The sequence below is a fragment of the Ctenocephalides felis genome, unplaced genomic scaffold (assembly GCF_003426905.1).
Source record: "Ctenocephalides felis isolate EL2017-DRISC unplaced genomic scaffold, ASM342690v1 CF-g0.4_SCAFFOLD_03572, whole genome shotgun sequence".
Classification (NCBI taxonomy): Eukaryota; Metazoa; Arthropoda; class Insecta; order Siphonaptera; family Pulicidae; genus Ctenocephalides; species Ctenocephalides felis.
Window position 1 is genome coordinate 34,850,116 of NW_020539726.1, and position 25,060 is coordinate 34,875,175.

General features: G+C 28.7%; 2 protein-coding genes across 3 annotated transcripts in view; both read left to right on the forward strand.

Annotated features, from left to right (window-relative positions):
* Nucleotides 1-281: 281 nt before the first annotated feature.
* On the forward strand, nucleotides 282-11,263 carry LOC113388414 (putative 1-phosphatidylinositol 3-phosphate 5-kinase; the record flags this gene model as incomplete). Its single annotated transcript, XM_026625794.1, has 10 exons — nucleotides 282-504; nucleotides 574-684; nucleotides 800-992; nucleotides 2,914-3,014; nucleotides 3,112-3,200; nucleotides 3,270-3,497; nucleotides 5,671-5,822; nucleotides 7,131-7,496; nucleotides 9,328-9,566; nucleotides 11,144-11,263. Coding segments are annotated over exons 3-10 (1,443 nt in total), but the record flags the coding sequence as incomplete, so codon positions are not given.
* Nucleotides 11,254-25,060, forward strand: part of LOC113387684 (putative 1-phosphatidylinositol 3-phosphate 5-kinase) — an 80,444-nt gene continuing 66,637 nt past the window's right edge. Inside the window, exons 1-10 of one of the 2 annotated variants that reach the window (XM_026625046.1) lie at nucleotides 11,254-11,411; nucleotides 13,142-13,387; nucleotides 16,648-17,077; nucleotides 17,932-18,142; nucleotides 20,364-20,683; nucleotides 21,539-21,670; nucleotides 23,813-23,983; nucleotides 24,056-24,190; nucleotides 24,284-24,410; nucleotides 24,487-24,631. In XM_026625046.1, coding sequence (XP_026480831.1) covers nucleotides 11,264-11,411; nucleotides 13,142-13,387; nucleotides 16,648-17,077; nucleotides 17,932-18,142; nucleotides 20,364-20,683; nucleotides 21,539-21,670; nucleotides 23,813-23,983; nucleotides 24,056-24,190; nucleotides 24,284-24,410; nucleotides 24,487-24,631 — 2,065 coding nt within the window. In that variant the 5' untranslated portion in view covers nucleotides 11,254-11,263. The remainder of the gene's footprint in view (nucleotides 11,412-13,141; nucleotides 13,388-16,647; nucleotides 17,078-17,931; nucleotides 18,143-20,363; nucleotides 20,684-21,538; nucleotides 21,671-23,812; nucleotides 23,984-24,055; nucleotides 24,191-24,283; nucleotides 24,411-24,486; nucleotides 24,632-25,060) is intronic. The other variant, XM_026625045.1, reaches the window with a different exon arrangement.

Consider the following 25,060-nt stretch of genomic DNA (forward strand, 5'->3'; position numbering starts at 1 on the left):
TCGCCATTTTGCGTACAACTTCACTTCTATTCCTCCTGTCACACAAAAGTCAAAATGACAGCCATTGTATAAGGTTATGTGCAAACACAATTTATATATATAATTTATCCAATTTATCTATTACCATAACTAATATATAATGATTTTAATATATCCCTTATTTTCCGTATTAACAAATATTAATACATTCTGTGATATGTGTCTGTGTTAATAAAATTTATAATTTTATAATTTCCAATTGCACAATATTTACATTGCACAATGAATAAAAAATGCGACTCTCCAAATAAGTTAACAGAATTTGGACCGTTTATAACTGAAGAAAGTAGTACAATTAGTGGTTTATTTACAAGATGGTTCGGTGTTAAAAGTTCCAGTCAAAATAATTCCAATTCACCAAGTACCTCGAGTAGCCAAAGTGGCTCTACTCAAAATGTTCTGGATGAGAATGCATCTGGGGATAATGTGTCTCAGGATATATCTTTTAGTGAAAGGGAGAAATCGGTATGTAAAACTAGTATGGTTTATTATACATAAATGTTGGTGTAAACTAAATTATAACATTTGTTTTAGGTAGAGGATGATAGACGGAGTAACTCTATACAATACGAAGACACCAGCAAAAGCCAAAGATTGATAAATGTGTTGAAGCGTGTTAAAAATATTGTTGCTCTAAAAAATTCTGTAAGACACTTCATAATATATCTTTTTAATATATAATTTTTTATTACTAATATATATATAATTTATATATATATATATATATATATATATATATATATATATAAATTTATCACAGGAAGGTTTGCAGTCCTACGAGTCCACACAATTAAGACAATATTGGATGCCCGATAGTGCTTGTTATGAATGCTATGATTGTACAGAACCTTTTAATACTTTTCGAAGAAGACATCATTGTCGTTTGTGTGGCCAAGTTTTTTGTGCAGCTTGCTGTAACCAAAAGCTGCCTGGACGAATAATTAATTGCCAAGGTAATAATATAAATATCTTATATATATATATATATATATATATATATATATATATATATATGTGTGTGTGTGTGTGTGTATATATATATATATATATATATATATATATATATTATATATATATTATATATATATATATATCTTATGTATATATATAGATCTCTATATATCTATATATATGTATATATCTATATATCTCTATCTATATTATCTCTATGTATGTATCTATATCTATATATGTATGTCTATATATCTATCTATATGTATGTATATCTCTCTCTATATATCTATCTATATATGTATATATATTTATATATATATATATATATATATATATTAAACTTGTAATATATGGCATCTTGCCTTAAGGCAAATTGCTGGAACTTTCCATGCCGAATTAAAATTTTGAAAATCTGAATTAGTTTTTTATCTGAATTCAAAAAAATTGTGTTTTTCAAAAACAATTATTTCGTCAAGTAGAAAGTTTTTTGAACCATTCAAATCAGGTGGTATAAAACTATAAATTTCGAAATGGCTGGGCCTGCCTTTGCCAAAAATTAAACACCACTTCTCACAACCGTTACAAATTGAATATTTTTTTGGATTATTTAAATCGTATACTCCGTTCTCTCAAAAACCCGAATTCTATTTACTGCACTCGTTGCACCATATCTCCGAAACGGCTCTACCTGCCTTTGCCAAAAACTAATCAGAACATCTTTCCATCAATAAAAATTGAATGTTTTTTGAATCATTCAAATTGGTTGATTCGTTTTGGATTCTTCGAAAATTTGGACGAAATATAGTCTCCGCACATACATACACGTTTCAAAAGTTTCTGAACATTTTGGCATACCTTAGAAAAAATTGATGTATGTGTGAAAATTGAATGAAATGCCTTTGTGCATCCCAGACTGGGTCTTTTGTCTGGATATGTCTCAAAATCGTCTGTGTATAATACCGACTAAAACTTCCGCTTATCTAGCTACTTTATGGGGGGGAGGATCTAGAATACTATGAACATCTCTTATTGGGGGAGGATATAGAATATTTGTGGGGAGAAGATTGAGAATATTAGAAACCTTACGGAAAGTTACAAATATTTAATATTGTGACGTCTTTGAGTTCGTTTATTACTCTGAAGTTATAAATAGTTAAAAAAAATCCTTCACTATCTTCTAAATATCCTTTTTTTGAAATGTAGGTCAATCATTATATTATGTTTTAGTATGCTAATATGTTCTGCAAAAATAATTTTATTTTCTTGGCAAATTTTAAAATTGTTTTTATATTGTTGAATTTATTTTATTAACTTTTTGCTACTTTACCAATATATAAGAAGTCGCAATCTAAACTATTAATTTGATAAGATCATTCAAAGACGTTTGATGTAAAAATGAGTTATTGTATAAGTAGTATTAGTAGTTGTGTTGAAATTGTTGTTCAGTCAAAGACCTAATTTATAGAAATGTTTTTTCCAAGGAAAATAGCAAATAGATGACACCAGAGTTCGTTAGTTTATTTTATGTAAGCGGTACATAGAGTAAGAGTTTCATATTTCTGTCTAAAATTTTTGGTCAAATAAAAATAATTAAAATCAAATTAGTTAGAGCACCTATTTTCTTTTTTTTTGTATATTGAAAATAAAACAAATTTTAATTCTAATCCTGGCTATAGTTATGAAGCTCACTCATATATTTTAAATAAATAATTCTAACTTTGCAATTCAGTTTATATAATTCATATAAATAAATATTAGACAATGTTACAGTATTTATAATAATCCATTTGAAAACATTTGATATTCCTTGAACATTTCGTTACGGAACGGGAAGTTCTAGCAATTTGCTTCAAGGCAAGATACCATACACCACTAGTTTTAAAATGCATTTTGTTAAAACAAATTTCATTTGTATTATAGGCGATTTAAAAGTATGTACGTTTTGCTGCAAAATTATCTTGTCATACTTGCATTCACCTAATATTGAAGCAGAATTAACAGCAGACATGAGAGCTTTACAGGTTTGTATATATATATATATATATATATATATATATATATATATATACACATATATATATATATATATATATATTTTATTTTATTTTTATTACAAAGGTTGATTTGCAAAGTAAATTCGGCAGCAGCGAAAGTTCCGTAAGCGTCGGACCTAAGAAAAAAACATCTGGAGGCTACCAGGAAGAAAGGTAGTAACATTTAAATCTAAACATAATATTCACAAAAATGATATTAAATTATATATATTTTACTTACAGATTTGGTGTATCTCGTAATTCAGCATACAATATTTCCTTAAGCGATCCTGATCGTAAAGACGCCCTGCGTTCTTCTGCTTCCTTACGAGTTTTGTACCAGGAATTGGTTAGACCAGGGACTGGTGTAACATTTTCTCAACATCGGTACAGATTACGATGTTATGTGGACGTAGTACTTGGTACTGATATTGTTCATTGGCTTATTGAGAGACAGAAAGCTGGCAATAGGTATGTAAATATGTCAACCATAATATTTGATAAAGTGTATATGACTAGTACAAGATAGTAAAAAAAAGAGTGCGCGTAAGGTTCACACGCGATTAAAGTAAAACTTTTTTGCTACTGTACAAGGTGGCATTCAAGTGAAAATTAATACATCATATAACAATTTTAAATAATGTTTCTTAGTAATATGGTAACGCTCGTGATGCACACATTTATTAATGTCGTCAATCATTATACACATTTATATAATGTTAAATTATAAATTATATATTTATAATAGCATTAAAAATGTGTATAATATTCAAAAACAATAATGTTATTACTAAAGTCATACTTTAAATACGACATGATTTGTCATTGAAATTAGCATTTAGAAATGAACCTTCATTAGAGAAATGAAGTAATTGCTGATTGATATATTTCATAATATTCATTCAAACAGTGGATTATGTTAAACAACGCCTAAACAAATATTGTCTTCACAATTTCACTCATCGTGTAATAATTGTGTTTGAAGAACTTCATTTAGTTAAAATTAACATACATTCATTGACTGTTTGTTTTTTTACTATCTCGCTGGCGATACAGTCTCATTCTTTGTACAGCTGTAGTATGTGTCTTGCCTATAAAAATATATAGTAACCACGAATAATATAAATTACTTCAATAAACTTACGTTTCGTACACGGCACAGATTTTTCATTTGTTTTATTATTTTCACTATACAATCAGAGAAATCATACTCACGCGACACGACGACCAATCACAATCGACCCGTATTGAAATGATCTTATCGAGATCGAATGACGAATCATTGGCACTCAACGCTTTTTCGTTGCATTTGTACATTTTACTCTCTAGTCACGCCTAAAAAAGTTTTACTTCAGAAAACAATAAAAAAATGTCAATTGAGAATTTGTTGAAGAATTGGTTTTCTTGAAGTGCTTGTTTTATTTTGATAAATCATGTTTTCCTGATGTTGATTCTTAATGTGTTGGCAGTCTTAGTCTCGAATATATCAAAAAGCTATACCTATAGTGTTTATATGAATTGTTTACAGTTTTGATACTGTCAAGTAACCTCCAAATAGCACATTTTTGATAATAATATTTGTTAGACTTCTGGCTTATTTTATTTACAAGTGCAACTCATCAGTACCTAAAATTTTGCAGTGCTCTATGTTATGCCCATACTGTTGACATATATGACATTACATGTACTAAGAATAGCTATTACACTTATAGTAACATTTTCAACAACGTATGTTATAATAGTAATCGCAAAAAAATCGAACCTAAAATTTTTCATTTATATTGATGTTTCAAAGGTTTTTGAACATTGTGGGAAACTTTAGAAAAAAAAAATTGATGTGTGTGTTTGTGTGCAGACAATTTTTGCCGACGATTTCGGGCGCACGGAACAATCGATTTCAATGATTAAAAAAATTATACATTTAAAATATTCAATTCCTATTCGTAAGAAGATGTGCTGATTAGTTTTTAGTATTTCTTTACGTTTCAAAGCCTTCTGAACATTTTGGCATACCTTAGAAAAAATGGATGTGTTTGTGTAGGATTTCGAAAGCAGGGATCAACCGATTTGATAAATTCAAATAACGTTTGATTTATATTGACGTCAAAAAGTACTATAAAAGTATTTGCGCAAAGCAGGTTTAGCCGTTTTGGAGATACGGAGTAAAAGTGGAAATAAATGATCTTGCAGTTCACACCCTTCTAAAAATTTCGAAAATGTATACATCTTTAACTTCTCATTTACAAGTTATTGTAATCGTCCAAAAATCGCAAATAAAAATTTTTACATATCTTTACGTTTCAAAGGTTTCTGAAAATTTCGGCATACCTTACAAAAAATTATGTATGTGTGTGTGTGTTGCGGATATTTATTACGCTCCATCTTCCATACAATATGGTACTGAATACTGTCAAAATGTCATGTATTTGCTGTGCATTCAGACGTTTTACACATAAACTGCAACGTCACTTGTATGTTATGAAGCTGAGTCAGAAAGACCATGTTATCTAACATCGTTTTTTTTAAACATTTGTGCGGTTTCTACGTTTGGTTTCTATCTGACAACCTGAGAAATACGCCTGACTGCACAACAACCATATGGTTGTCAATATTCAGTATAGAAACATCTCACTTTATTTTTTAGAAATCAAGCTCATGCGATTTGCCAAGCTTTGTTGGATGCTGAATATATGGAATGTCCGACGGATGAAAATTCTACTGAATTTTTAGAACACTTACTTTACCAAGCAAAATTTAAAGAAACTACACCAGAAACAGCTATTCAAACCCAAACAGGTAATTTTATATACAAAATCAGTTCTTAGTAGGGTTTGTCGGTTTTCAAAAACCGGTTTTTTGGCGAAAATTATGGAATTCGAAAACCGTTTTTTAGTGACAAAGGTCGGTTTTCACTGTATAAATGGAAAATGACAAATATAGCCAAATATAAAAGATAGACATAAGCGTTTTGATTCTTGAAATCATATCGGTTGAATAGCATTTGATATCTTATCAATTAATGCAATGGTTCCCAGAATGGTTTTGTATATATTAATTTAGATTTTTATACCATTGTATATATTAATTTAAATCAGTGTGGTTTCTTCTTAAGAAAGTAACTTGCTCTACTCAAACCTAAAAAGAAAGAGTTTTAAGCCCTAGAAGCCACAAATTAAATAACAAAAAACTTAGAGATATTATATCAGGCTTTAAAAACAATTAAGCATAATTTGGTCGCAAGTATGAGAGTATTTTCTATTTCAGAAAATTTTGTGTGTAATTGAAGGACATGCATAAATAGCAATTCGATAGACGTTCTCAGTTTTTTGAAATCATATTTTATTAAATAAAAAAACAATTAGAATGTTTAAAATTAATTAATTGAAATTGTTCGGAACAGACAATTGTATCTAGTATTTTTTTTTATTTAAGAATGTATAGGTTGTCAAATATCTCCCTTCCGCCTTTTTGTATTATAAACCAAAAGCAAAAAAGCGGAAGGGAGATATTTGACAACCTAATATTTTTATTTATTCGAAAACTTTGCTTTCACTATCATAAAAATATTTTTATTCTTATTTGTGAAAATGATGCATGAATAACAAATAATTACTTTCAAAATTATTTAATTAAGATAAACTATTATTTTTTAGTTCTACTAATTAAAATTAAAATAATTTTGTTTACTATCTATAAAATTGAACAATAAATAAATTCAGTCAAATATTGCTCTGAATTACATTAAATTTGCGGATAAATTACAGAATATTCGAGCAAAAATTTATTTTCTATATAAAATTTGAAAACCGGTTAAAACCGTTTTTTTAGTAAAATTAAAATTCGAAAACCGGTTTTCTGAAATGTCGGTTTTTGTATAAACCCTAGTGAGTATAGAATTAGAGTGACTTTTGGAAATGGACTATGTTGTTAAATTATATTGTATTTTTAAAGAATCTATTATTTTTATTTCATTATAATTCTCAATTTTTTCTCGGTTATTGTTAAGACAGTCAAATATTCCAATACGACTATTATTATTTGTTATTTCATTTCAGTTTATTTCATTTATTTCATTTATCCATTCATATACTTTTCATATTTCAGGTAGAGGAAATCTTCCTCTATCGACTTCAACTTTTTGTTTGGACTTAGACGTGCAAGGACATTCAGTTTATTTATCAAGACCATCAGCGACTTCAACAGATTACGTAAGCGATTTGGAAAGTCCAGATGTGGCCCAAGTACCAATTGTCCCAGCAGATCGCTCTTCAGTAGGATCAATATCAACAAATCCGGGTTTACCGGAAAAATATCAAAGCACCGAAACCGAAATCGCCTTATGGCAATCTTACAAAAGGCACGAGGATGCTCTTTTGGCTCAACTTTTGGGCGCGGCTCGCCTATCCTACGACCAATGGGCCGAAACTGTGAAGCGTTTGTGCGATGAAATTGTTGAAACCATTCGACCAGGTAGGAAAAGAAATTAAAACTTATAATGTATTTGATGGAAAAAGGATGTAACTTCTGAATTTTTTTGTACTGTGCTCCAATTTGCATGAAATTTTGGAAATCGGAGAAAATTACTCTTAAGTTCAGAAGTTAAAACAATTTGCACACCGCCTGGTGGGGAGAGGGTTAATCCCACCGATATCTGCCAAACCCATTTTATTGATAGAAAACGTTTTTAAAATTTTGAAGTATTTTCTAATATATTATTTAGCTTAAAATAAAACTAGTGGTGTATGGTATCGTGCCTTAAGGCAAATTGCTGGAACTTCCCGTACCGTAATGAAATATACGAGAAATTTTAAACGAGAAATTCAAATATATTATTACAAATAGTGTAACTTTCGTTATTTTTGCTATCTTGTTATATCTGAGCAAATATAAATCATAAATTATAAATAAATATATCTCCAGAACATTAACAATAGTCATTTCATTTCGAATTCAATTTCAAAAAAAAAAGTTGCCTAATTTGCACAAAACTGAAAAAGTGCTTCCGTAAAGTCACAGTCTAATCACATTTGCAAATAATTCTGTGCGACATTTTCACTTATACTGTGCTTAGCTTGGCGGCATTTTCACATTTTTGAATATTTTTACAAAATTGGAAAAGTGCTTCAGTCTAAACGCACCTGGGTAAACATTTGTACCAGAGAATATCTGAAATAATACAAAAGAATTGGATAAAGAAAGGGATAGAGATAGACAAATTGAAAGGGAGCGTAGAAAAGTGTAGAAAATTAATAAAGACCATAAAATATGATAAAAAAGTGATAGAGATAGGTAGATAAAGGGATATGTATAATATACAAATAGAAAGAGAGAGTATAGAAAAGTGTAGAAAGTTAGATGAAAATAATTAAATGAAATTTTACAAAGAAAAGGGGATAGAGATAGGAATGGAGATAATAGACAGAGAGAGAGAGAGAGAGAGTATAGGAAAATAATAGAGGTAATAGAAAGAAGAACATAGAGATACTAAAAAAAGAAGATAGATATATTTTTTTATTTGCATGATAGCTCACTCATTTTACACGCAGAAGACCCTTAGCAGTACTCATTTTAAAGCTTATTTTAAGCACTTTAAAACCCCATGGAATATATAAAATGTAACACCTCGCCGCTAGATGGCTTTAAATACAACAAATAAATTTTGAATAAAATAAAAAACGACTTTGCTCCTTCATATCTTGCTTAATGTTGTTATTAGAACACTTTATAAAGCACTAATTTATTAAGATTTTAATTGGCATAATTTTGTTCATTACATGATTTTTGATAAAATGTATATTTCTGGAGAAATTTGCCAAAAAACGTAGAAAAACGCCAAAAATATATGAATTTTTAACAAGCCAGTAACTTCAAAAGTACTTGTTTTTTTCTGGAAAAACTTTATAAAACATTTTTGTCTTGCAATTAGTTATTCTATCAATATCCGACGTTATCTTGAGAAAAAAAAACACCACTGAGAAGGGGTGTCAGTACAAATTGTATTCACTTTAGAACTTAAGAACAAGATGAACCTAATTCCAAAATTTTTTGCAATTTGGAGCACAGTAAAAAAAATTAGACCCAAAACGCTCCATTAACCGGAGTATAGAAGTATTTGCATTATATTGGTCTTCCATACTAAAACCACTTTATAATTTTTCTGAAGTTCACTTGTGAACTTGAGAGTAAGATGAACATAGTTCCAAAATTTTATGCAAATTGGAGCACAGTAAAAAAATTCATACCCAAAACGCCCCATTGACTGAACTGGAGTATTACAAAATTCTCTTTTGTTTTTTTGTAGAGGAGTCTGAAGATTTCGAAGAAACTCAGGACATTCGCCAATACGTGCAATTCAAGAAAGTTCCTGGAGGTGCCAAAAGTGATTGCGAGATTGTCAGCGGCGTTGCTTGCAGCAAAAATGCTTCTCACCGGGAAATGCGATCGAGAATTCGTGACCCTAAAATTTTACTTTTGCAATGTGCAATTGTATACCAACGAGTCGAAGGCAGATTTTTTTCTTTGGAACCTGTTATGAGACAAGTAAGTGGTAAAATTCACACCTAAGCCATTGCAAGATATCTGTAAAAAATTTATTAACTTCCCGAAGGAGAAGTTTATGTTTTCATCAAAAAATCCAATTCGCTAATTTTATGTTTTCTCGACGTTTCAAGCCATTCCGAATCAAATGAGACCAAATTTGGAAAAAGTATGTGTGTGTGTCTGTGTGTGTGTGTGTGTGCGCGTGTTTGTGAACAGATTTTTTGTCATAAATCGACGATTTCTCAGAAACGGCTAGACCGATTTCAAAAATTTAAAAGCCATTCGATGTATTTCGACGAGGACTAGCGTTTCTGCGGCGATCAGCCGGGCCGTTTCTTTGCAAATTGCAGAAAAGTGAAAAGTTTTTCGTCCACGTTTTAGCCCGCAGTTCTGAATCGATTTTGAAAATTCAAAAATCGTTCGAAAGATATTGGTTGGGAACCGACCTGATTAGTTTTTGGTAGAGATCGGCCGGGCCGTTTTCTTGTAATAAGGTGTTAAAAAATTTTTTTTCGACGATTTTTATTATTATTTTTTTGACGGTAGATACCATAGTCTTCTAGATCATACTAAAATATTACGGCCCTACGACAACTCCTTTAGCTTTAAAAATTTGTCAAAGTTTTCAAAAATTAGTATGGTCTTTTTGGCATTTGTCAAAATTAGAACTTTCATCGACGTTTACTCAAAAACGCCTGAACCGATTTCAGAAATTTAAAAACCATTTGATGTATCTCGATGAGGATTATCGTTTCTCGGTTTTGTGCGACGAGCCGTTACTTTGTATTTTGAAAAAAAGTGTTAAACCTTTCGTCCACATAAAAGCTCATGCTACCGAACCGATTTTAAAAAATTGAAAACTGTTCGAAAGATATTAGTTTAAAAATTTATCAAGGTTTGAGAAAATGAGTAGTTTTTTAGTAGAGTAGTAGTAGAGTAGTAGAATTTACTTGGTATAACGATAGTTATACTTGGTCTTAATGAACATACTAAACCATTAAAGTCCTGCGGAAACTGATTCAATTATATAAATTGTTGATTTTTTAAAATTTGCTTTTAGAAAATACTCCTAGTTAACGTGTTCGTTCGTTTTCAATTATGTGCAATGAATCCACTCGGAATACTTATAATGACTCATAAATTAATTTATTCTTTATTCATTAAGTCAATTATTTGCACATATCGAGAAGTTCATGTAACTTGCTTCAAGGCTAAATATCAAACCAACTAGTTAAAACTCTCCTTCGATAATTCAGGTTGTTCGATAAATCATTAAAAACTGATTTATTTGTGTATTATGTATTTGTTGCAGTTCTTATTACAATCACTGATTTGTTACTAAGTTATAATGAAAGAAGATATATTTATATATTTATTGACAATACATGTTGTTTCGCGGACTTTACTTTTAGAAGCAAGCGACTAGTTCAATTAAAACACTCCGCCATCCCCTTCTACCAGGCAACCATTCCGTGTAAAGCTTAATGCCCTGAAGGTTGTCACCTTAATGGCCAATATCATAAAACGAAAATACGTCCGAACAATATTTAACACATATGTATCTTTTTTTTACCCAGGAGAATGATTACATCGCCAACGTGACGGCCAGGGTTCTGGCCCTTCAACCCGATGTCGTCCTGGTCCAGAGGAGTGTTTCCCGTTTGGCGCAGGAATTGTTACGTGCAGGAGGAGTCACAATGGCACTTGGTGTAAGAGTTTCGGTTTTGGAAAGGGTTGCCAGATGCACAGGAGCTGATATCGTCACTTCGGTTGATACGCATTTTGGACAGCCGCGACTTGGGACTTGCTCCGAGTTTAGCATACAGTGTTTCGATGTTGGAAAAAGTAAGTTAATAATAGAAGAAATAGTTGAATTTGATTTTTTTGGTAATTTTGAAATATTGAAATTTTGAAATTATTTGAAAGTTTGAAGTTTTTTGGAATTCTTGGTAAGCATTGTTTTTTTTTAATTTATTGAGAATTTGGAAATGTTTGAAAATATTCGATTTTTTTTTGAAAATTTAGGAATAATCTCAAATCTTTTGAGATCTTTCAAAATTTAGATTTTTTTTCAAATGAAAACTTTCGAAAATTAGATTTTTTTAAAACTTGAATTTTTTTCGAAAATTTTGGATTTTTTATGAGATTTTCAAAATTTAGATTTTTTTTGAAAATGACTAAAAATTTTGGAAATTTGAATTTTTTGAAAATTTTCAAAATTACGAAATTTTTTGTAAAGGCATTTTTTGCACACTGTCTTCACAAGCTGCATGTTTTTGAGTTAATCTAATCGGATGATTCGTTTCCTCAAAAACTGCATGTTTACAAGAAATTAGTTTAATTAATTAGACAATTTCGACTTTTTTTTTAAATTTTGACAATGATTTACAATATCGAAATTTTTTGGAATTTTTGAAGAAAAATCGATTTTTCTTTAAATTTTTTGAGAATTTGGAAATTTTTCAAAATATTCGATTTTTTTTTTGAAAATTTAGAAATATTCTCAAATTTTTTGAAAATTTAAAAATTTAGATTTTTTTTTTTCAAAATGATGATAAATGTCGAAAATTTGAATTTTTTAAAACTTTATTTTTTTGAAAATTTCTCTCAAAAACTGCATGTTTTCAAGGAATTTGTTAATTTTTTTAAATTAGTTTTTTTTATTAATAAGATCCAAAACAATTTTATTGATAATTAAAAATTTCGAAATTTTTTGATATTTGACGATTTTTTTTAATTTTTGAGAATTTTTTGGAAATTTTTGAAAATTTTGAAGTATACTCAAATTTTTTGTATTTATTTATTTATTTATTCATTAATTTTACAAGCCGTCAGTATAATAATATTATAATAAGGCTTAAGTCATTATTTTATAGGTTTAATATAATTTAATTAATTATTAGCTATTTTATTACTTATTTATTTATTATTTAAATTATTAACTATAGACTTATTTATATTTAGTTAATTTTAATTATTTATAAATATAACTAGTTTGTTTGTTGCAAGTATTTTTTAAAAATTTAATGAATATTTCAATAAGCCTTACAATACTTTAACAATATAATTATTTTATTTTAATTTTTTTATTGTAATTTTTCAACATTTAGATTTTTTTAGATGATGAAAAATTTCGAAGATTTGAATTTTTTTAAACTTAATTTTTTTTTTGAAATTTTTAAATTTTAAAATTTCACACAAATCGGTTATTCCATACTGTCGAAAATGCCAAGGGCATTCGTTTAAACTTTAAACCATATAAATAAACTTCAAAATTAAAAATCTTGGTACGGAACCCAAAAAATTGACACAAGATGTGTACACAATATTAAAATCTCTATAAAATATCTGATCATTTTTTGGGCATATGTTTAAAGAACATTTTTGACCGCAAAATGGAGTATGTATCCGCGTACACACACACATCAATTTTTTCTAAAATATGCCAAAATGTTCAGAAAGTTTTGAAACGTAAAGATATGCAAAATTTTCATTTCCGATTTTTTGCGATTACTATAACTTACCCTACGTGAAATTAATTATGTTTTAATTCATAATTGTGTTTTATGTTTCAGGAACTTCAAAGTCCCTAATGTTTTTTGAGAATTGCGCAAAACCTCATCTAGGTTGCACAGTTTTATTAAGAGGTGCCGATAAAAGGGAACTGGCCAGATTAAAAAGTGTTATGCATTTAATGCTTTTGGCACGTTATAATTGGAAATTGGAGTTGGCCTATTTGCTGGACGAAAGGGCCAAACCTCCAGGACCAAAAAGGAGCTTATTTGATACTAAGGAGAATTCACCTGATGGCGAAGAAGAAGGTTGGTAAAAATTTTAAAAAAATAATTGACCGAATCAGCCGCATAACAGACCAATGTTATGGCAAGGCCATGTTATGAAGAACTTTTCATACGAGTTCAAAGAAAGTGATCTCAGCTGCTTCAGAAATTATAATCTGAAAATTTAGATTTTTTTTCATAACTTTTCTTATAGTGACATACTAAGACTAAATACTAAAGAGGATTTTTTTTCAATGATCCTTAATTACTTCAGATATTTGTCATATATGTCCATTAGAGATGATTAAATTTGAATTATTTTTTAGATCTTATTTTTATTAGACCAACAAAATGCATAAGTATCTGTAAATAATTAATCGATCATTTTCATTAGTGGATGTTTTTAGTATAATAGTGTACACATGAAATCAAATATATTCTCTGGGTTAAATTCCATCTTAATTATGTAATTCATATTTATAAGATAATATACTAAATATTGACATAAGCCGTGCGGTTGGTGTGCAGTCAGGCGTATTTCTCAGGTCGTCAGATAAAAAACTTAACTTAAAAACCGCACAAATGTCAAACAAACGATGTTAGATAACAGGTTGTTTCTGACTCAGCTTCATAACATACGAGTGACGTTGCAGTTTATGTGTAAAGCGTCTGAATGTACAGCAAATACATGACATTTTGACAGTATTTATTATGATTCAGTAGCATAATGTATGGAAGTTGAAGCGTAACATGGCCTTGCCATAACATTGGTCTTTTAAAAATAATAAAACTACATGTAAAACAATTAAATAACGTACACATTAAAATTATATTTAGGAATAGTCAACTAAATCACAGTGCTCAAAACAAATACGAAATGTGATAATTAAGCCGTTTGTCTCGTGATAGTGACTCGCCCGAGTAAAAATCTAGCTGGATACACGTCTTTTGCCCTCTACTTTAAAATAGTAACGTTAACAAATACCATACTTAAATTGTTTCTCAGATAATGATGATGGATTTTTTTACCAGCCACTCTCTACCATATCCAATATTTATGAGAGACTTGTTTCGTATAGGCATGAATGCTATAGCATTCAAATTTTAAAGTCAATTATTTTGAATTTAATTTTTAACCGTACGTTCTTAACAGATTCTTTAGATAATTTTGTATTATCTGATGTTTTCATTCGGGCAATCAAATTGGGTGAAATCGAAGCGTTGAACTTGACGTGGATGCTATAGCATTCATTGTAATTTAACGTTTAAAATATAATTATCTAGTGAATTTCTTTATAATCGGTATCAAAGAAAGAGACACCACGTGGAGAGACTAAAAGTCGGACTTTTCTAGAGAATTATGGAAGTGTAATGCTTGACGTGGATGCTATAGCATTCATCGTAATATAACGTTTAATATATAATTTTCTAGTGAATTTCTTTGTAATCACCACGTGGAGAGACTAAAAGTGGAACTTTTCTAGTGGGTTTATGGAAGCGTAATACTTGACGTGGATGCTATAGCATTTATCGTAATATAACGTTTAATATATAATTTTCTGGTGAATTTTTTTGTAATCACCACGTGGAGAGACTAAAAGTGGAACTTTTCTAGTGGATTTATGGAAGCGTAATACTTGACGTGGATGCTATAGCATTCATCGTAATATTACATTCAATATATAATTGTCTAATGAATTTCTTTATAATCATCGCGTGGAGAGCCTAAAAGTAGGACTTTTCTAGGGAATTATGGAAATAATACTCTAAAAATGAGATTTTTTTAAGAAAATGTACGAAAAACATCTTTAAAATAAAAGAGGAACTAGAAAGAAAATATAGATAAGTTAAAATAAACTTCTTCTAACAAAAATATAGGAAAAATGAGATAATAAACTTTTCTGGAGAAATATTTTAAAAGTGGGACTTTCCTAGAGAATTATAGGAAAAATAAACTAAAAATGCGATTTTTCTAGGACAATGGAAATATACCTTAAGAGTAGAACTTTTCTAGGAAGTTATAGGGACAATACTCTAAAAATGAAACACCACGTTTACAGTATTATTTCTATAATGGTCTAGAAAAGTCCCACAAGACGATCTCGACCAATCAGATCAACTCGTTTCAAATCGACCACATCGTTGGCCAATGACGGAGCAGTATTTGTGGCGTAACGCGTTTCCGTTGCATTTTCGCTCTCTAATCGCATCTTGAGACGTTTCCTTAAAAAAGCAAAAAAAAAGAGTGTGCGTAAGGTTCACACGCTGTTGAAGTAAAACTTATTTGCTACTGTACAAGATGGCATTTAAGTAAAAATAAATACACCATTAAACAATTTTGAATAATGTTTATTAAAGTAATATGGTAACACTCGTGATGCACACATTTATTAGTGTCAAACATTATACACATTTAATAATGATAAATTATAAATTATATATCTATAATAGCATTAAATATATGTATAATATTCAAAAACAATAATGTTATTCAAGTCATACTTCAAATACGACATGATCGGTTTGTCATTTTGATTAGCATTTAGAAATGAACCTTCGTTAGAGAAATGAAGTAATTGCTGCTTAATAAATTATATAATAGTGGAATATGTTAATCAACGCCTGAACAAATATTGTTTTCACAATTTCACTCATCATGTAATGATAGTGTTTGAAGAACTTCATGTAATTAAAATTAACATACATTCATTGACTGCTTGTATTTTTTTTACTTTTTCGCTGGCGATATAATCTCATTCTTTGAACAGCTGTAATATCTGTCTTGTCTAAGAAATATTTTTCATTTTAATAAGTTCAAAGATTTATAGAAACTACGAATAATATAGAAATAATTTCCAATCAATAAACTTACTTTTAATACACGGCACAAATGTTTAATTTGTTTTATTATTTTCAAGGAACAGGGTAAAATATACTTTTGAATCAGGCATTTTTCATTAAATCAAGATTTGTACTACGATGTAACTTTAAAATGTTTATTTATCTATGCCGATTTCTTTGTTGATATGGTAGGCAAACAACGCTGTTGCATACAACGACAGATCTCTATTCACATACACGAGGACTAATCACGATCGACCCGGATAGAAATGATATCAATCACCGAGAGCGAATGACGAATCTTTGCCACTCGACTCTTATTTTATCTTATCAGCTGTAACGCACTTCCGTTGCATTTGTACGGATTTACACCCTAGTCGCGCCTAAAGAAGTTTTACTTAAAAAAGTTTATGGTTTACGGAATTGAGATTTTCTTTTACATTTTATGTTTATTTTTTTAGATGACCAGACCATTGAAGAAGAACTGGATTTAGTCACCATACGCAAACCTAACAATGATAATAAAAGCCAAAATAGTAAATCATCAATTGGTGAAACCAAAAATAATTCCACCACAGACAAAAATATGACAAAGGGCGAAATGCGATCTGATGGGCAAAGTGTTTCAAAGCCAAACAGTAAATCTAAGAATATTTCCAACAATAACCATGATACTAAGACATCTGCATCAGAAGACAATAAAATAGTAAATAAACGTGCCTCAAATAATATCGGCGACTCGATAACAAGCGGCAGTAACTTGTTGGTGGAACGTGTTAGCGATTTTAGTGACCCTTTACGAAGTGCTATGGAAGATGATGAAGTTTTCGAAACTCGTGTCAGAAAAGATAGTGTGCACACCATGTCTGAGCAACAACCTTTTGATAACAGGTAAGACGATGAAAAACATATATCTACATATATATAAAAATAAGTCGGGTTTTCCTTTCTGACGATTTAACTCCAGAACGCACGAACCGATTTTGACAATTTTGCATTCGTTCGAAAGGTCTCGGGCACCGCAAGGTTTATAGCTAAGAAAATTACTAAGGTGCATGGCATTGTGCCTTAATGCAAATTGCTGGAATTTCACGCACCGTGATTAAAAATTCGAGTAATGACATTAATGGGAATTATCAGAATGCTTGGTTAAGTCAACGAGCAATTCTTGCCGCAAAGAATAATGATATGACACGCACTGAATTTCACCATTCAATCAAAAATTGCTGGCGATTTGGTGACATACCAATGATTCCGACTGGTCTTCCGTTTGACTTCAAACGATTGCAATTTCCAGTTTGCCTTGCGTTCGCAACAACAAGTCGCAAGGCCAATCGCTTAGTGTTTGCGGGATAAATTTTAAATAGATTATTTAGAAAATCATTGTTTTTCACATGGGCAGTTATACGTTGCCTGTTCACGAGTTAAAAAATCATCCGCTTTGTTTGTGTTAACGTCAGACCAAAAAACAAAAAATGTGGTTTACCAAAGAGCACTTCAATGAAATGGATAGTTTGCGGATTCACTTTCATTTACTTAGAGAAGTTCAACTAAAAAAAACACTTCATTTTTTAAATCGAAATAAATTCATTACTGTTGTGAAATAAAATCAAAATTTTCCTTTTCAAATATAAAACAAACAAAAAATTTCTTCATCTTTCTCACGAAACCATCTGGTGGCGAAACGGAGTTCGTCGGGTTTGCTAGTTTAGAATAAATTTATGAGTGTTTATTTTTTTACCCAGGTTTCGTCTAGCCCTGTCACATTCTGTGCTATCAGTAAGTCCTTACTTGACATTCCCTTTACCTTATCTGGAAAGTGAAGCTGGTAGAAAATGCAATTTGCGAAAATTGTTTCCTGTCGAAATGTTTTATTCTGAACAGTTTCACGAAGAAACGGCGACTAAGGAGCCCGAAACTCCGACTGATGATGAAGATGGCATGAATAATATACAGGTAAGAAGTATAATAATATCATCTTTATATATTCTGCACTATCTTTTTTTTATTTATATCATATTTCAACTGTTCATTATTCTTTCTTCTGAATCTGTTCTTCTTAAGTTAAGTTTTATAAAAAGTTTATTGTTTCTGTTTAACATATTATGAAAACGTCAATTCATCTGTTGGATATAAATTCAGGCACCTGGATCTTTTTTATCTTGCATAATTTTAAATATTTGAAAGAAAAAATAGTTTTTTTCAGATTTTGAATTTTTTTTGAAAATTTTAATGAAAATTGCAAACTATTGGAAAAAAACGATTTATTTCAAAATCACATAATTTTCGAAACATTTTAAAATTAAAAAAAAATATTTCTCTCAGAAATTTAAAAACCTATTTTTTAAAAAATGTACAGCATTTTTAAAATTTTCCAGATATTGCAGAATTTTCAATATTACTAGACTAAAAGTCCTAATTTTTTTTTTTATATTGCCAAATTTTTGCAACATTACACATTTTTAAATAAATATAAATTTTTATATCTAAATGTATATTTTATTTCAAAGATTTCACAAAACGTAATAAAATTATCAAAAAAAAACTTTTTTTTTCAAAAATTATAAGAAAACTAATAAAATGTTTGAAAAATTATAAAACTTTAAACATTTAAATTTTTATAAAAAATTTGATTAATTTTCTGATTCTTGAAAGATTTTCATGAGGTTTTTATAAATTAAAAAAAAAATAGATTTTTTGATTATTTTGAAATTTTGTGATTTTTTTTAATAACCGATTTTTAGGAAATTCTGAAAAATTTCGAAAATTTGATCTATTTGTGAATTTTAATAATTTCTGAATTTTTTTTTTTTAAATAACAGATATATTTAAAAAAAATCACAGAATACAACATTTTGGATTTTGCTAAAAATTCAAAATTATCAAATACTTAAATTTTTATAAAACTTTGTATATTTTTGAAAATATGAATTTTTAAAAAAAATTAAAATTTTTAGTTAATTTTTCAAAATTTATCATTTTTTTATAATTTTTGAAAAAAAAATTTTTTGATCATTTTAAAAATTTTGGAATGTTTTGTAAAATATTTGAAATAATAAATCGATTATTTTTGGAATTTTGTTTGAAAATTCTGGTAAATTTCGAAAGTTATATTTTTTTGTGAAAATAATTTTTTTTTTTGAAAAATTTTATATTTTAGAAATTCCTGAAAAATTACGAAAATTTTAAGAAAAACAATTTATTTCAAAAATTTTAAGAATACACAATTTTCCAAACATTTCAAATTAAAAAAAAAATCATTTTTATATTATTTTTGGAATTTCTCAGAAATAACGAAGTATTAAAAAAAGATTTCAAAAATTTAAAAAATACACACATACACAATTTTAAATTTTTTCTTAATTACCTAATTTTCAAAATTTTTCAATTATCTCGAATTTATCAAAAATTTAATTTTTTTATTTAAAGTATAAAGCTTTTCAAACATTCTTTGAAAATGTGTTAAGATGTAAAAATTTGACAATGTAAACAGTAAATTTTGAGACTGAAAATTAAGATTTTTTTTGAAACTTCCAAAATACTTGCAAAATTCTAAAAATATTTATTGTGTGAAATCTTTGAAATGAATAGTTTGAAACATCTCTCTTTTCTTGAAAATACATCTGATAAATTTTAAAGTTCTAAATTTTTTTTAAATATTTAAAAATGCTGTAATTTTTGAAAAAAATATTAGGTTTTTTTAATTTTTGGAAGAAAATAGATTTTTTGATGATTTGAAATTTTTGGAAAATTTTGTATTTTATAAAATCTTGGAATTGAATTAATTCTTTGAAAAATCTCTTTTTTTAAAAAAAAAATACATCCGAATTTATAAATAAAATATTCAGAAAGTTTTAAAAATATTTAAAAATGCTCTAATTTTTTGAAACAAATCTTTGAAATGAATCGATTCTTTGAAAATTCTGTTTTTTGGAAAATACATCTGAATTTTATTAGAAATTTTAAAATTCTTTGAAATTTCTAAAAAAAAAAATACGAAAACTTGAAAAAAAAACGGTTTGTTTTTGAAACTTTTCAAATTTCCCCAATAAAATGTCACACCATTTTTTGCGATTACTATAACTTACCCTACGAATACTAAAAAAAATATAAATATAAATATATCAAAATTGATTTATATATAATTATTAACCCCAACTTATCTATCACCACCCAGTTGAACCCGCCTCATCCTCTTCTAACCCACGACATCGGTTCATCGCTGAAAAACAGGGTCGAATTGGAGGCTCTGGTCGCCGATTTTAGGGCAACTGGTGGCAGATTACCATACGGCATCCCTTATCGTCAAAGGGACAAAGATTCGAAGAGTTCCAACAAACAACATTGTGGCAACAATCATAAAACCAAATCGAATACTCAATTACGTAATAAAGTGATGGACGCTTTGCATCCTGCGAATCACCAGAAGTTGTCTGTGTCGTTGTGCATTCATAGCAAACATAGTTCGAATTTTCCCGGATTTTGTGTCAACCCTAGGTAAGATGATAATAGATAGATAATAGATAAGTTAATGGGTTAATTCTGCCGTAACAGAGCTCATAACAAAGCATTGGCAGTGAAAATTGTGAAAAAGTCTGTCTATTTGCCGTGCTATCAGGCGTATTTTACAAAAAAACAAGTCCGGGGGAATGTTCGAGGATTCTGTTATCATAACATTCTTCCTTGCTTTGTAAAATACGCCTGGTCGCACTGCAAATAGATAGAATAGTTAGATTGATATGACAACGCTATGTTGTGAGCTCTGTTATTTATTTATTTATTTATTTATTTTAAATATATAACCCACAGATTTATTCCAAGAGGAGTCAAAAATACAATTATTTTACATAATGAATAACAATTGAAATATATACAAAATTAAAATATATAGTTAATAACATAAAATGCTTAACATAAAATTACATATAATGCAGAATGTAACAATATTATTTATAAACAGAATAACCCCATAAATTGTTTTAGAAGCGTCAGAGAATTAAAATAATTCAATTTAAAAATCAATTCAAAATTCAAATCAATCATTAAATATGGTTATCGTTAAGAGGTGGGCTAGAAACTTCAGACAGCTCGATATCAAGCAGTATGATACCAAATTTTCATTTGTAGGTATAGATCTTAAGCGAAATTTGCTTTTGTGGGCATTGCTGCAACACATACAAACTAACTTTATTAATTTTAAATATATAGAAAGCCTTTATATAAAGGAGCGGTTAACCATTGGGTTGCACCTTTAATAAAACCGCTGATTCTAATCATTGTCAATTTTTTTCGACTTTTATGTGTTTTTATGTTTTGATGTAGAATGAGACAATGTTTTTTTTTATTTTTCAGAATTATAAATCTTCAGTTCTATGGCAGAGACGATATTGCATTAGGAAATTTTTTAAACAAATATTGCTTCAATTCGAGTTATTTGTGTCCAAGTGGAAATTGCAACACGCCTATGATGCAACATATCAGAAGGTAAATATTTATGTAATGAATATTTTTAAAAACAATTTTTTTAGAGTCTACTTTTTTATTATTTATTGAATGTAATTGTGTGTATATATGTATGGATAAAATTTTCCGTCGGTTGATGATTCAAAAAACATTCGATTTCTATTTCGGAAGAACAGGCCCAGAAATTTCGGAGATAAAGCTTCTAATAATGTTCTAACCTAAATGTTAATAGATTCTTTCTACATTCGTATAAGATTCTCATAACAGTGTCACTGGATAAGATTCAGTTGGATTCTTATAAGACTTTCATGGTTTCTTATAAGAAAAATTGAATTGAAAAGAAAATTTGAAAAAATCGACTTGTTTTTGGAATTTTGAGTATTTTTCAATTTTTCCTAATAAAATTGAACAGCATTTTTTGCGATTACTATAACTCACCACGTGAAAAGTTAAAAATCTAAATATTAAAAAAGTTACACAAAATTATTACCAGATTATTATTAAAATCTCGCTAAATTGTTACTAGATGTTTATTCGAATGAATTTATTGGCTTCTTACTAAATTGTCATTGGAATTTTACTATAACCATAATGGTTTCTTACTACATTTTTGTAAGTTTTTTATTAGGTATTGACTAGTCATATTGAAATGTATAAGATAAAATTTTTATTAGATTTCTATCGGATTTTTGCTAAATTGTTACTCGTTTTTTTCTAGAATTTAATTGGTTTGTGAGTTATTCCGACTAGATTGTCATTGTCATTGTACTATATTTATAATCATTTTTTTCATATTCATTATGGATTCTTACTACATTTTTACAAAATTGTTATTGTGTGGTGGGTTGTCATATTCTTATTGTTACTTGAATTTTGTTAAATAGATTCTTTTGGATTACTGAATTCATATTACATTTATTTATTATCACTAGGTTGTAATTGATCCTTACTATATTCATGATAGATTATCACTATATCCATTACATGATTCTCATTATAAGATTCCTACATTATAAAATTCTCATACTGACTTGTGTTATTTTAAGCGTATTCTAATAGGATTGACATTAGAATTTAATTCGACAAAATTCTGTTTTTTTTTTATAAAATTCCTACCGGTTTCTCATTGGATTCTTGCAACATTCTTACTAGAATTGTATTGGTTTGTGATTGAATTTGGAATTCTTATAAGATTGTCACTTGAAATTCATTAGATAAAATTCTGTTAGATTTTTATAAGATTGTTACAGGATTCTTATTGGCTACATTCTTATTTTATTTTTCTTATATTTCAATTGGGTTGTGACCGAATTCTTACTAGATTGTAATTGGATTCTTGCTGGGTTCTTATAAAGGTTGAACTGCATTCTTATTGCGTTGGAACTAGGTTCTTGTTCGATTCTTACTAGATTCTCATTCTAATTTCATTTGGACTTAATAATAACTGAAATTACTATTTCCGTTCATTATGTTAATTATAGACACATTTCGAGAAATTACAACTTTCCGTAAGGCAAAGTGCCACTTACACCTATTTTACTTGAAATCAAGTACTAATTTTATTAACTTCCCTTAGGGTAAGTTATAGTAATCGAAAAATCATAAAAAATGCACATTTTTTGTATATCTTTAAAGGATTTCGAAAGATTCTGAACATTTTGACCTTAAAGAACAAGAAAAATTCATGTGTGTCTACGTATGTATGGATACAATCTTTTGTCAACTAAAAACACAAATTCGGTTGATTAGGTTAATTATAGACACATATCGAGTAATTTCTGCAACTTGGCTTAAGGTAAAATGCCACTTACATCTAGTTTACTTAAAATCAAGTACAAATTTTATTAACTTCGCGTAGGGTAAGTTATAGTACTTGCAAAATATAGAATACAGAAAAAGTGAATTTTGGTATATCTTAACATAATTTCCTTTAAACATTTGACATAACTTAGAAAAAATTGATGTATGTGTGTGTGTGCGAATACAATTTTTTAGTCCACCATTTTGGGCGCACGGATTAACCGATTTGAATGATTCGAAAAAGATTCGATTCGAATTGACTGCGGGAAAAGCCGATTTTTTTATATATAATTCGGTTTTTGAGACAACGGAGCAACCGATTACAATGATTCAAAAACCATCTCATTCATTTCATTATTCCAGATACATACACGACACAGGATGTCTAGAGGTTTCTTTAGAACCCGTGGACAAAAGTTCTAAAACCAAGGAACAAATCGTTTCCAAAAACAACAACGGAGACATTTTTATTTGGTCGTGGTGCAAGCAATGCAAAAAGTCTACACCGATCGTACCTATGTCTAACGAAGCCAAGTAAATATTAAAAAAATACTTACAAATATTTTTATTTCTAATTAAAAAAATGTTAATGATTTCAATAAACAGATTAATATCGTTTGGAAAATATTTGGAACTGCGTTTTCATGGAAGTGCCTATAGATCTCAGAACGATTGTGGGCATTCTTTGCATTATGATCATAACCAGTATTTTTTGTCTAATGGTATCAGAACTTGTATCAAGTGAGTAGTTGCATAATAGAACACATTCTATTAAATGATATAAGTTAGTATAATGTTAAATGTTATTTTATTATATGATTTTTATTTTTTTAGATATGTGAGTATCAACCTTTGGGAAGTTTGTCTACCGCCTTTTATAATATCAGTTGCAAATGAGCCGACGACAGAACGAGCCGAACTGATTAATGAGATCAAAACACTTTCCTTACAAGGACATGAGGTAATAATAATAATAATAACAGTTATTAAATAATGTTAAGTAATTTTTTTATAACAGTTTTGTTTTTCTGATGCAGGTTTTCTCAGGAATCAACGATCGTCTGAATTTAATCAGCGGAGAAAGCGATGAAAAAAGTCAAAGTTCTAAATCTTTTGCAATACGAGAATTGGCTGTTTATAAGGCTAGAGTTGAAGCTGTACAAGTTTTAATTGCAGAAAAAGGTAATTGAATGTAATTTAAAATTCTCAAAAATAATTACTATCTATAAATTTTTTCAACCCTTAAAACTACCCTTAAATAAAGACAGTTAATATTTATTATTACACATTTAAAAATTATTTTATTATTTAATAAGAAATCAGAATCAGAAAGAAAAATTATTTTATTATATAATAAGAAATCATACTAATTTATGAAATCGTGGCGCAATATTCAAATCTTGTTTTCAGATGGACCGGGCAACATTTGTTTTCAAAATTATTTGGAAAATTCATATGAGAACTGTTTTATATGGTTTATTACAAATACAAAACATGTTTTCCATCCGATTTACACGTCTAATTTTCTATTAACACGAATTATACATAATTTTCATATGTGGGCGTCATGGAAGCATTTTGTGGGCGACCAATATACGTTTCTTTAGTAAT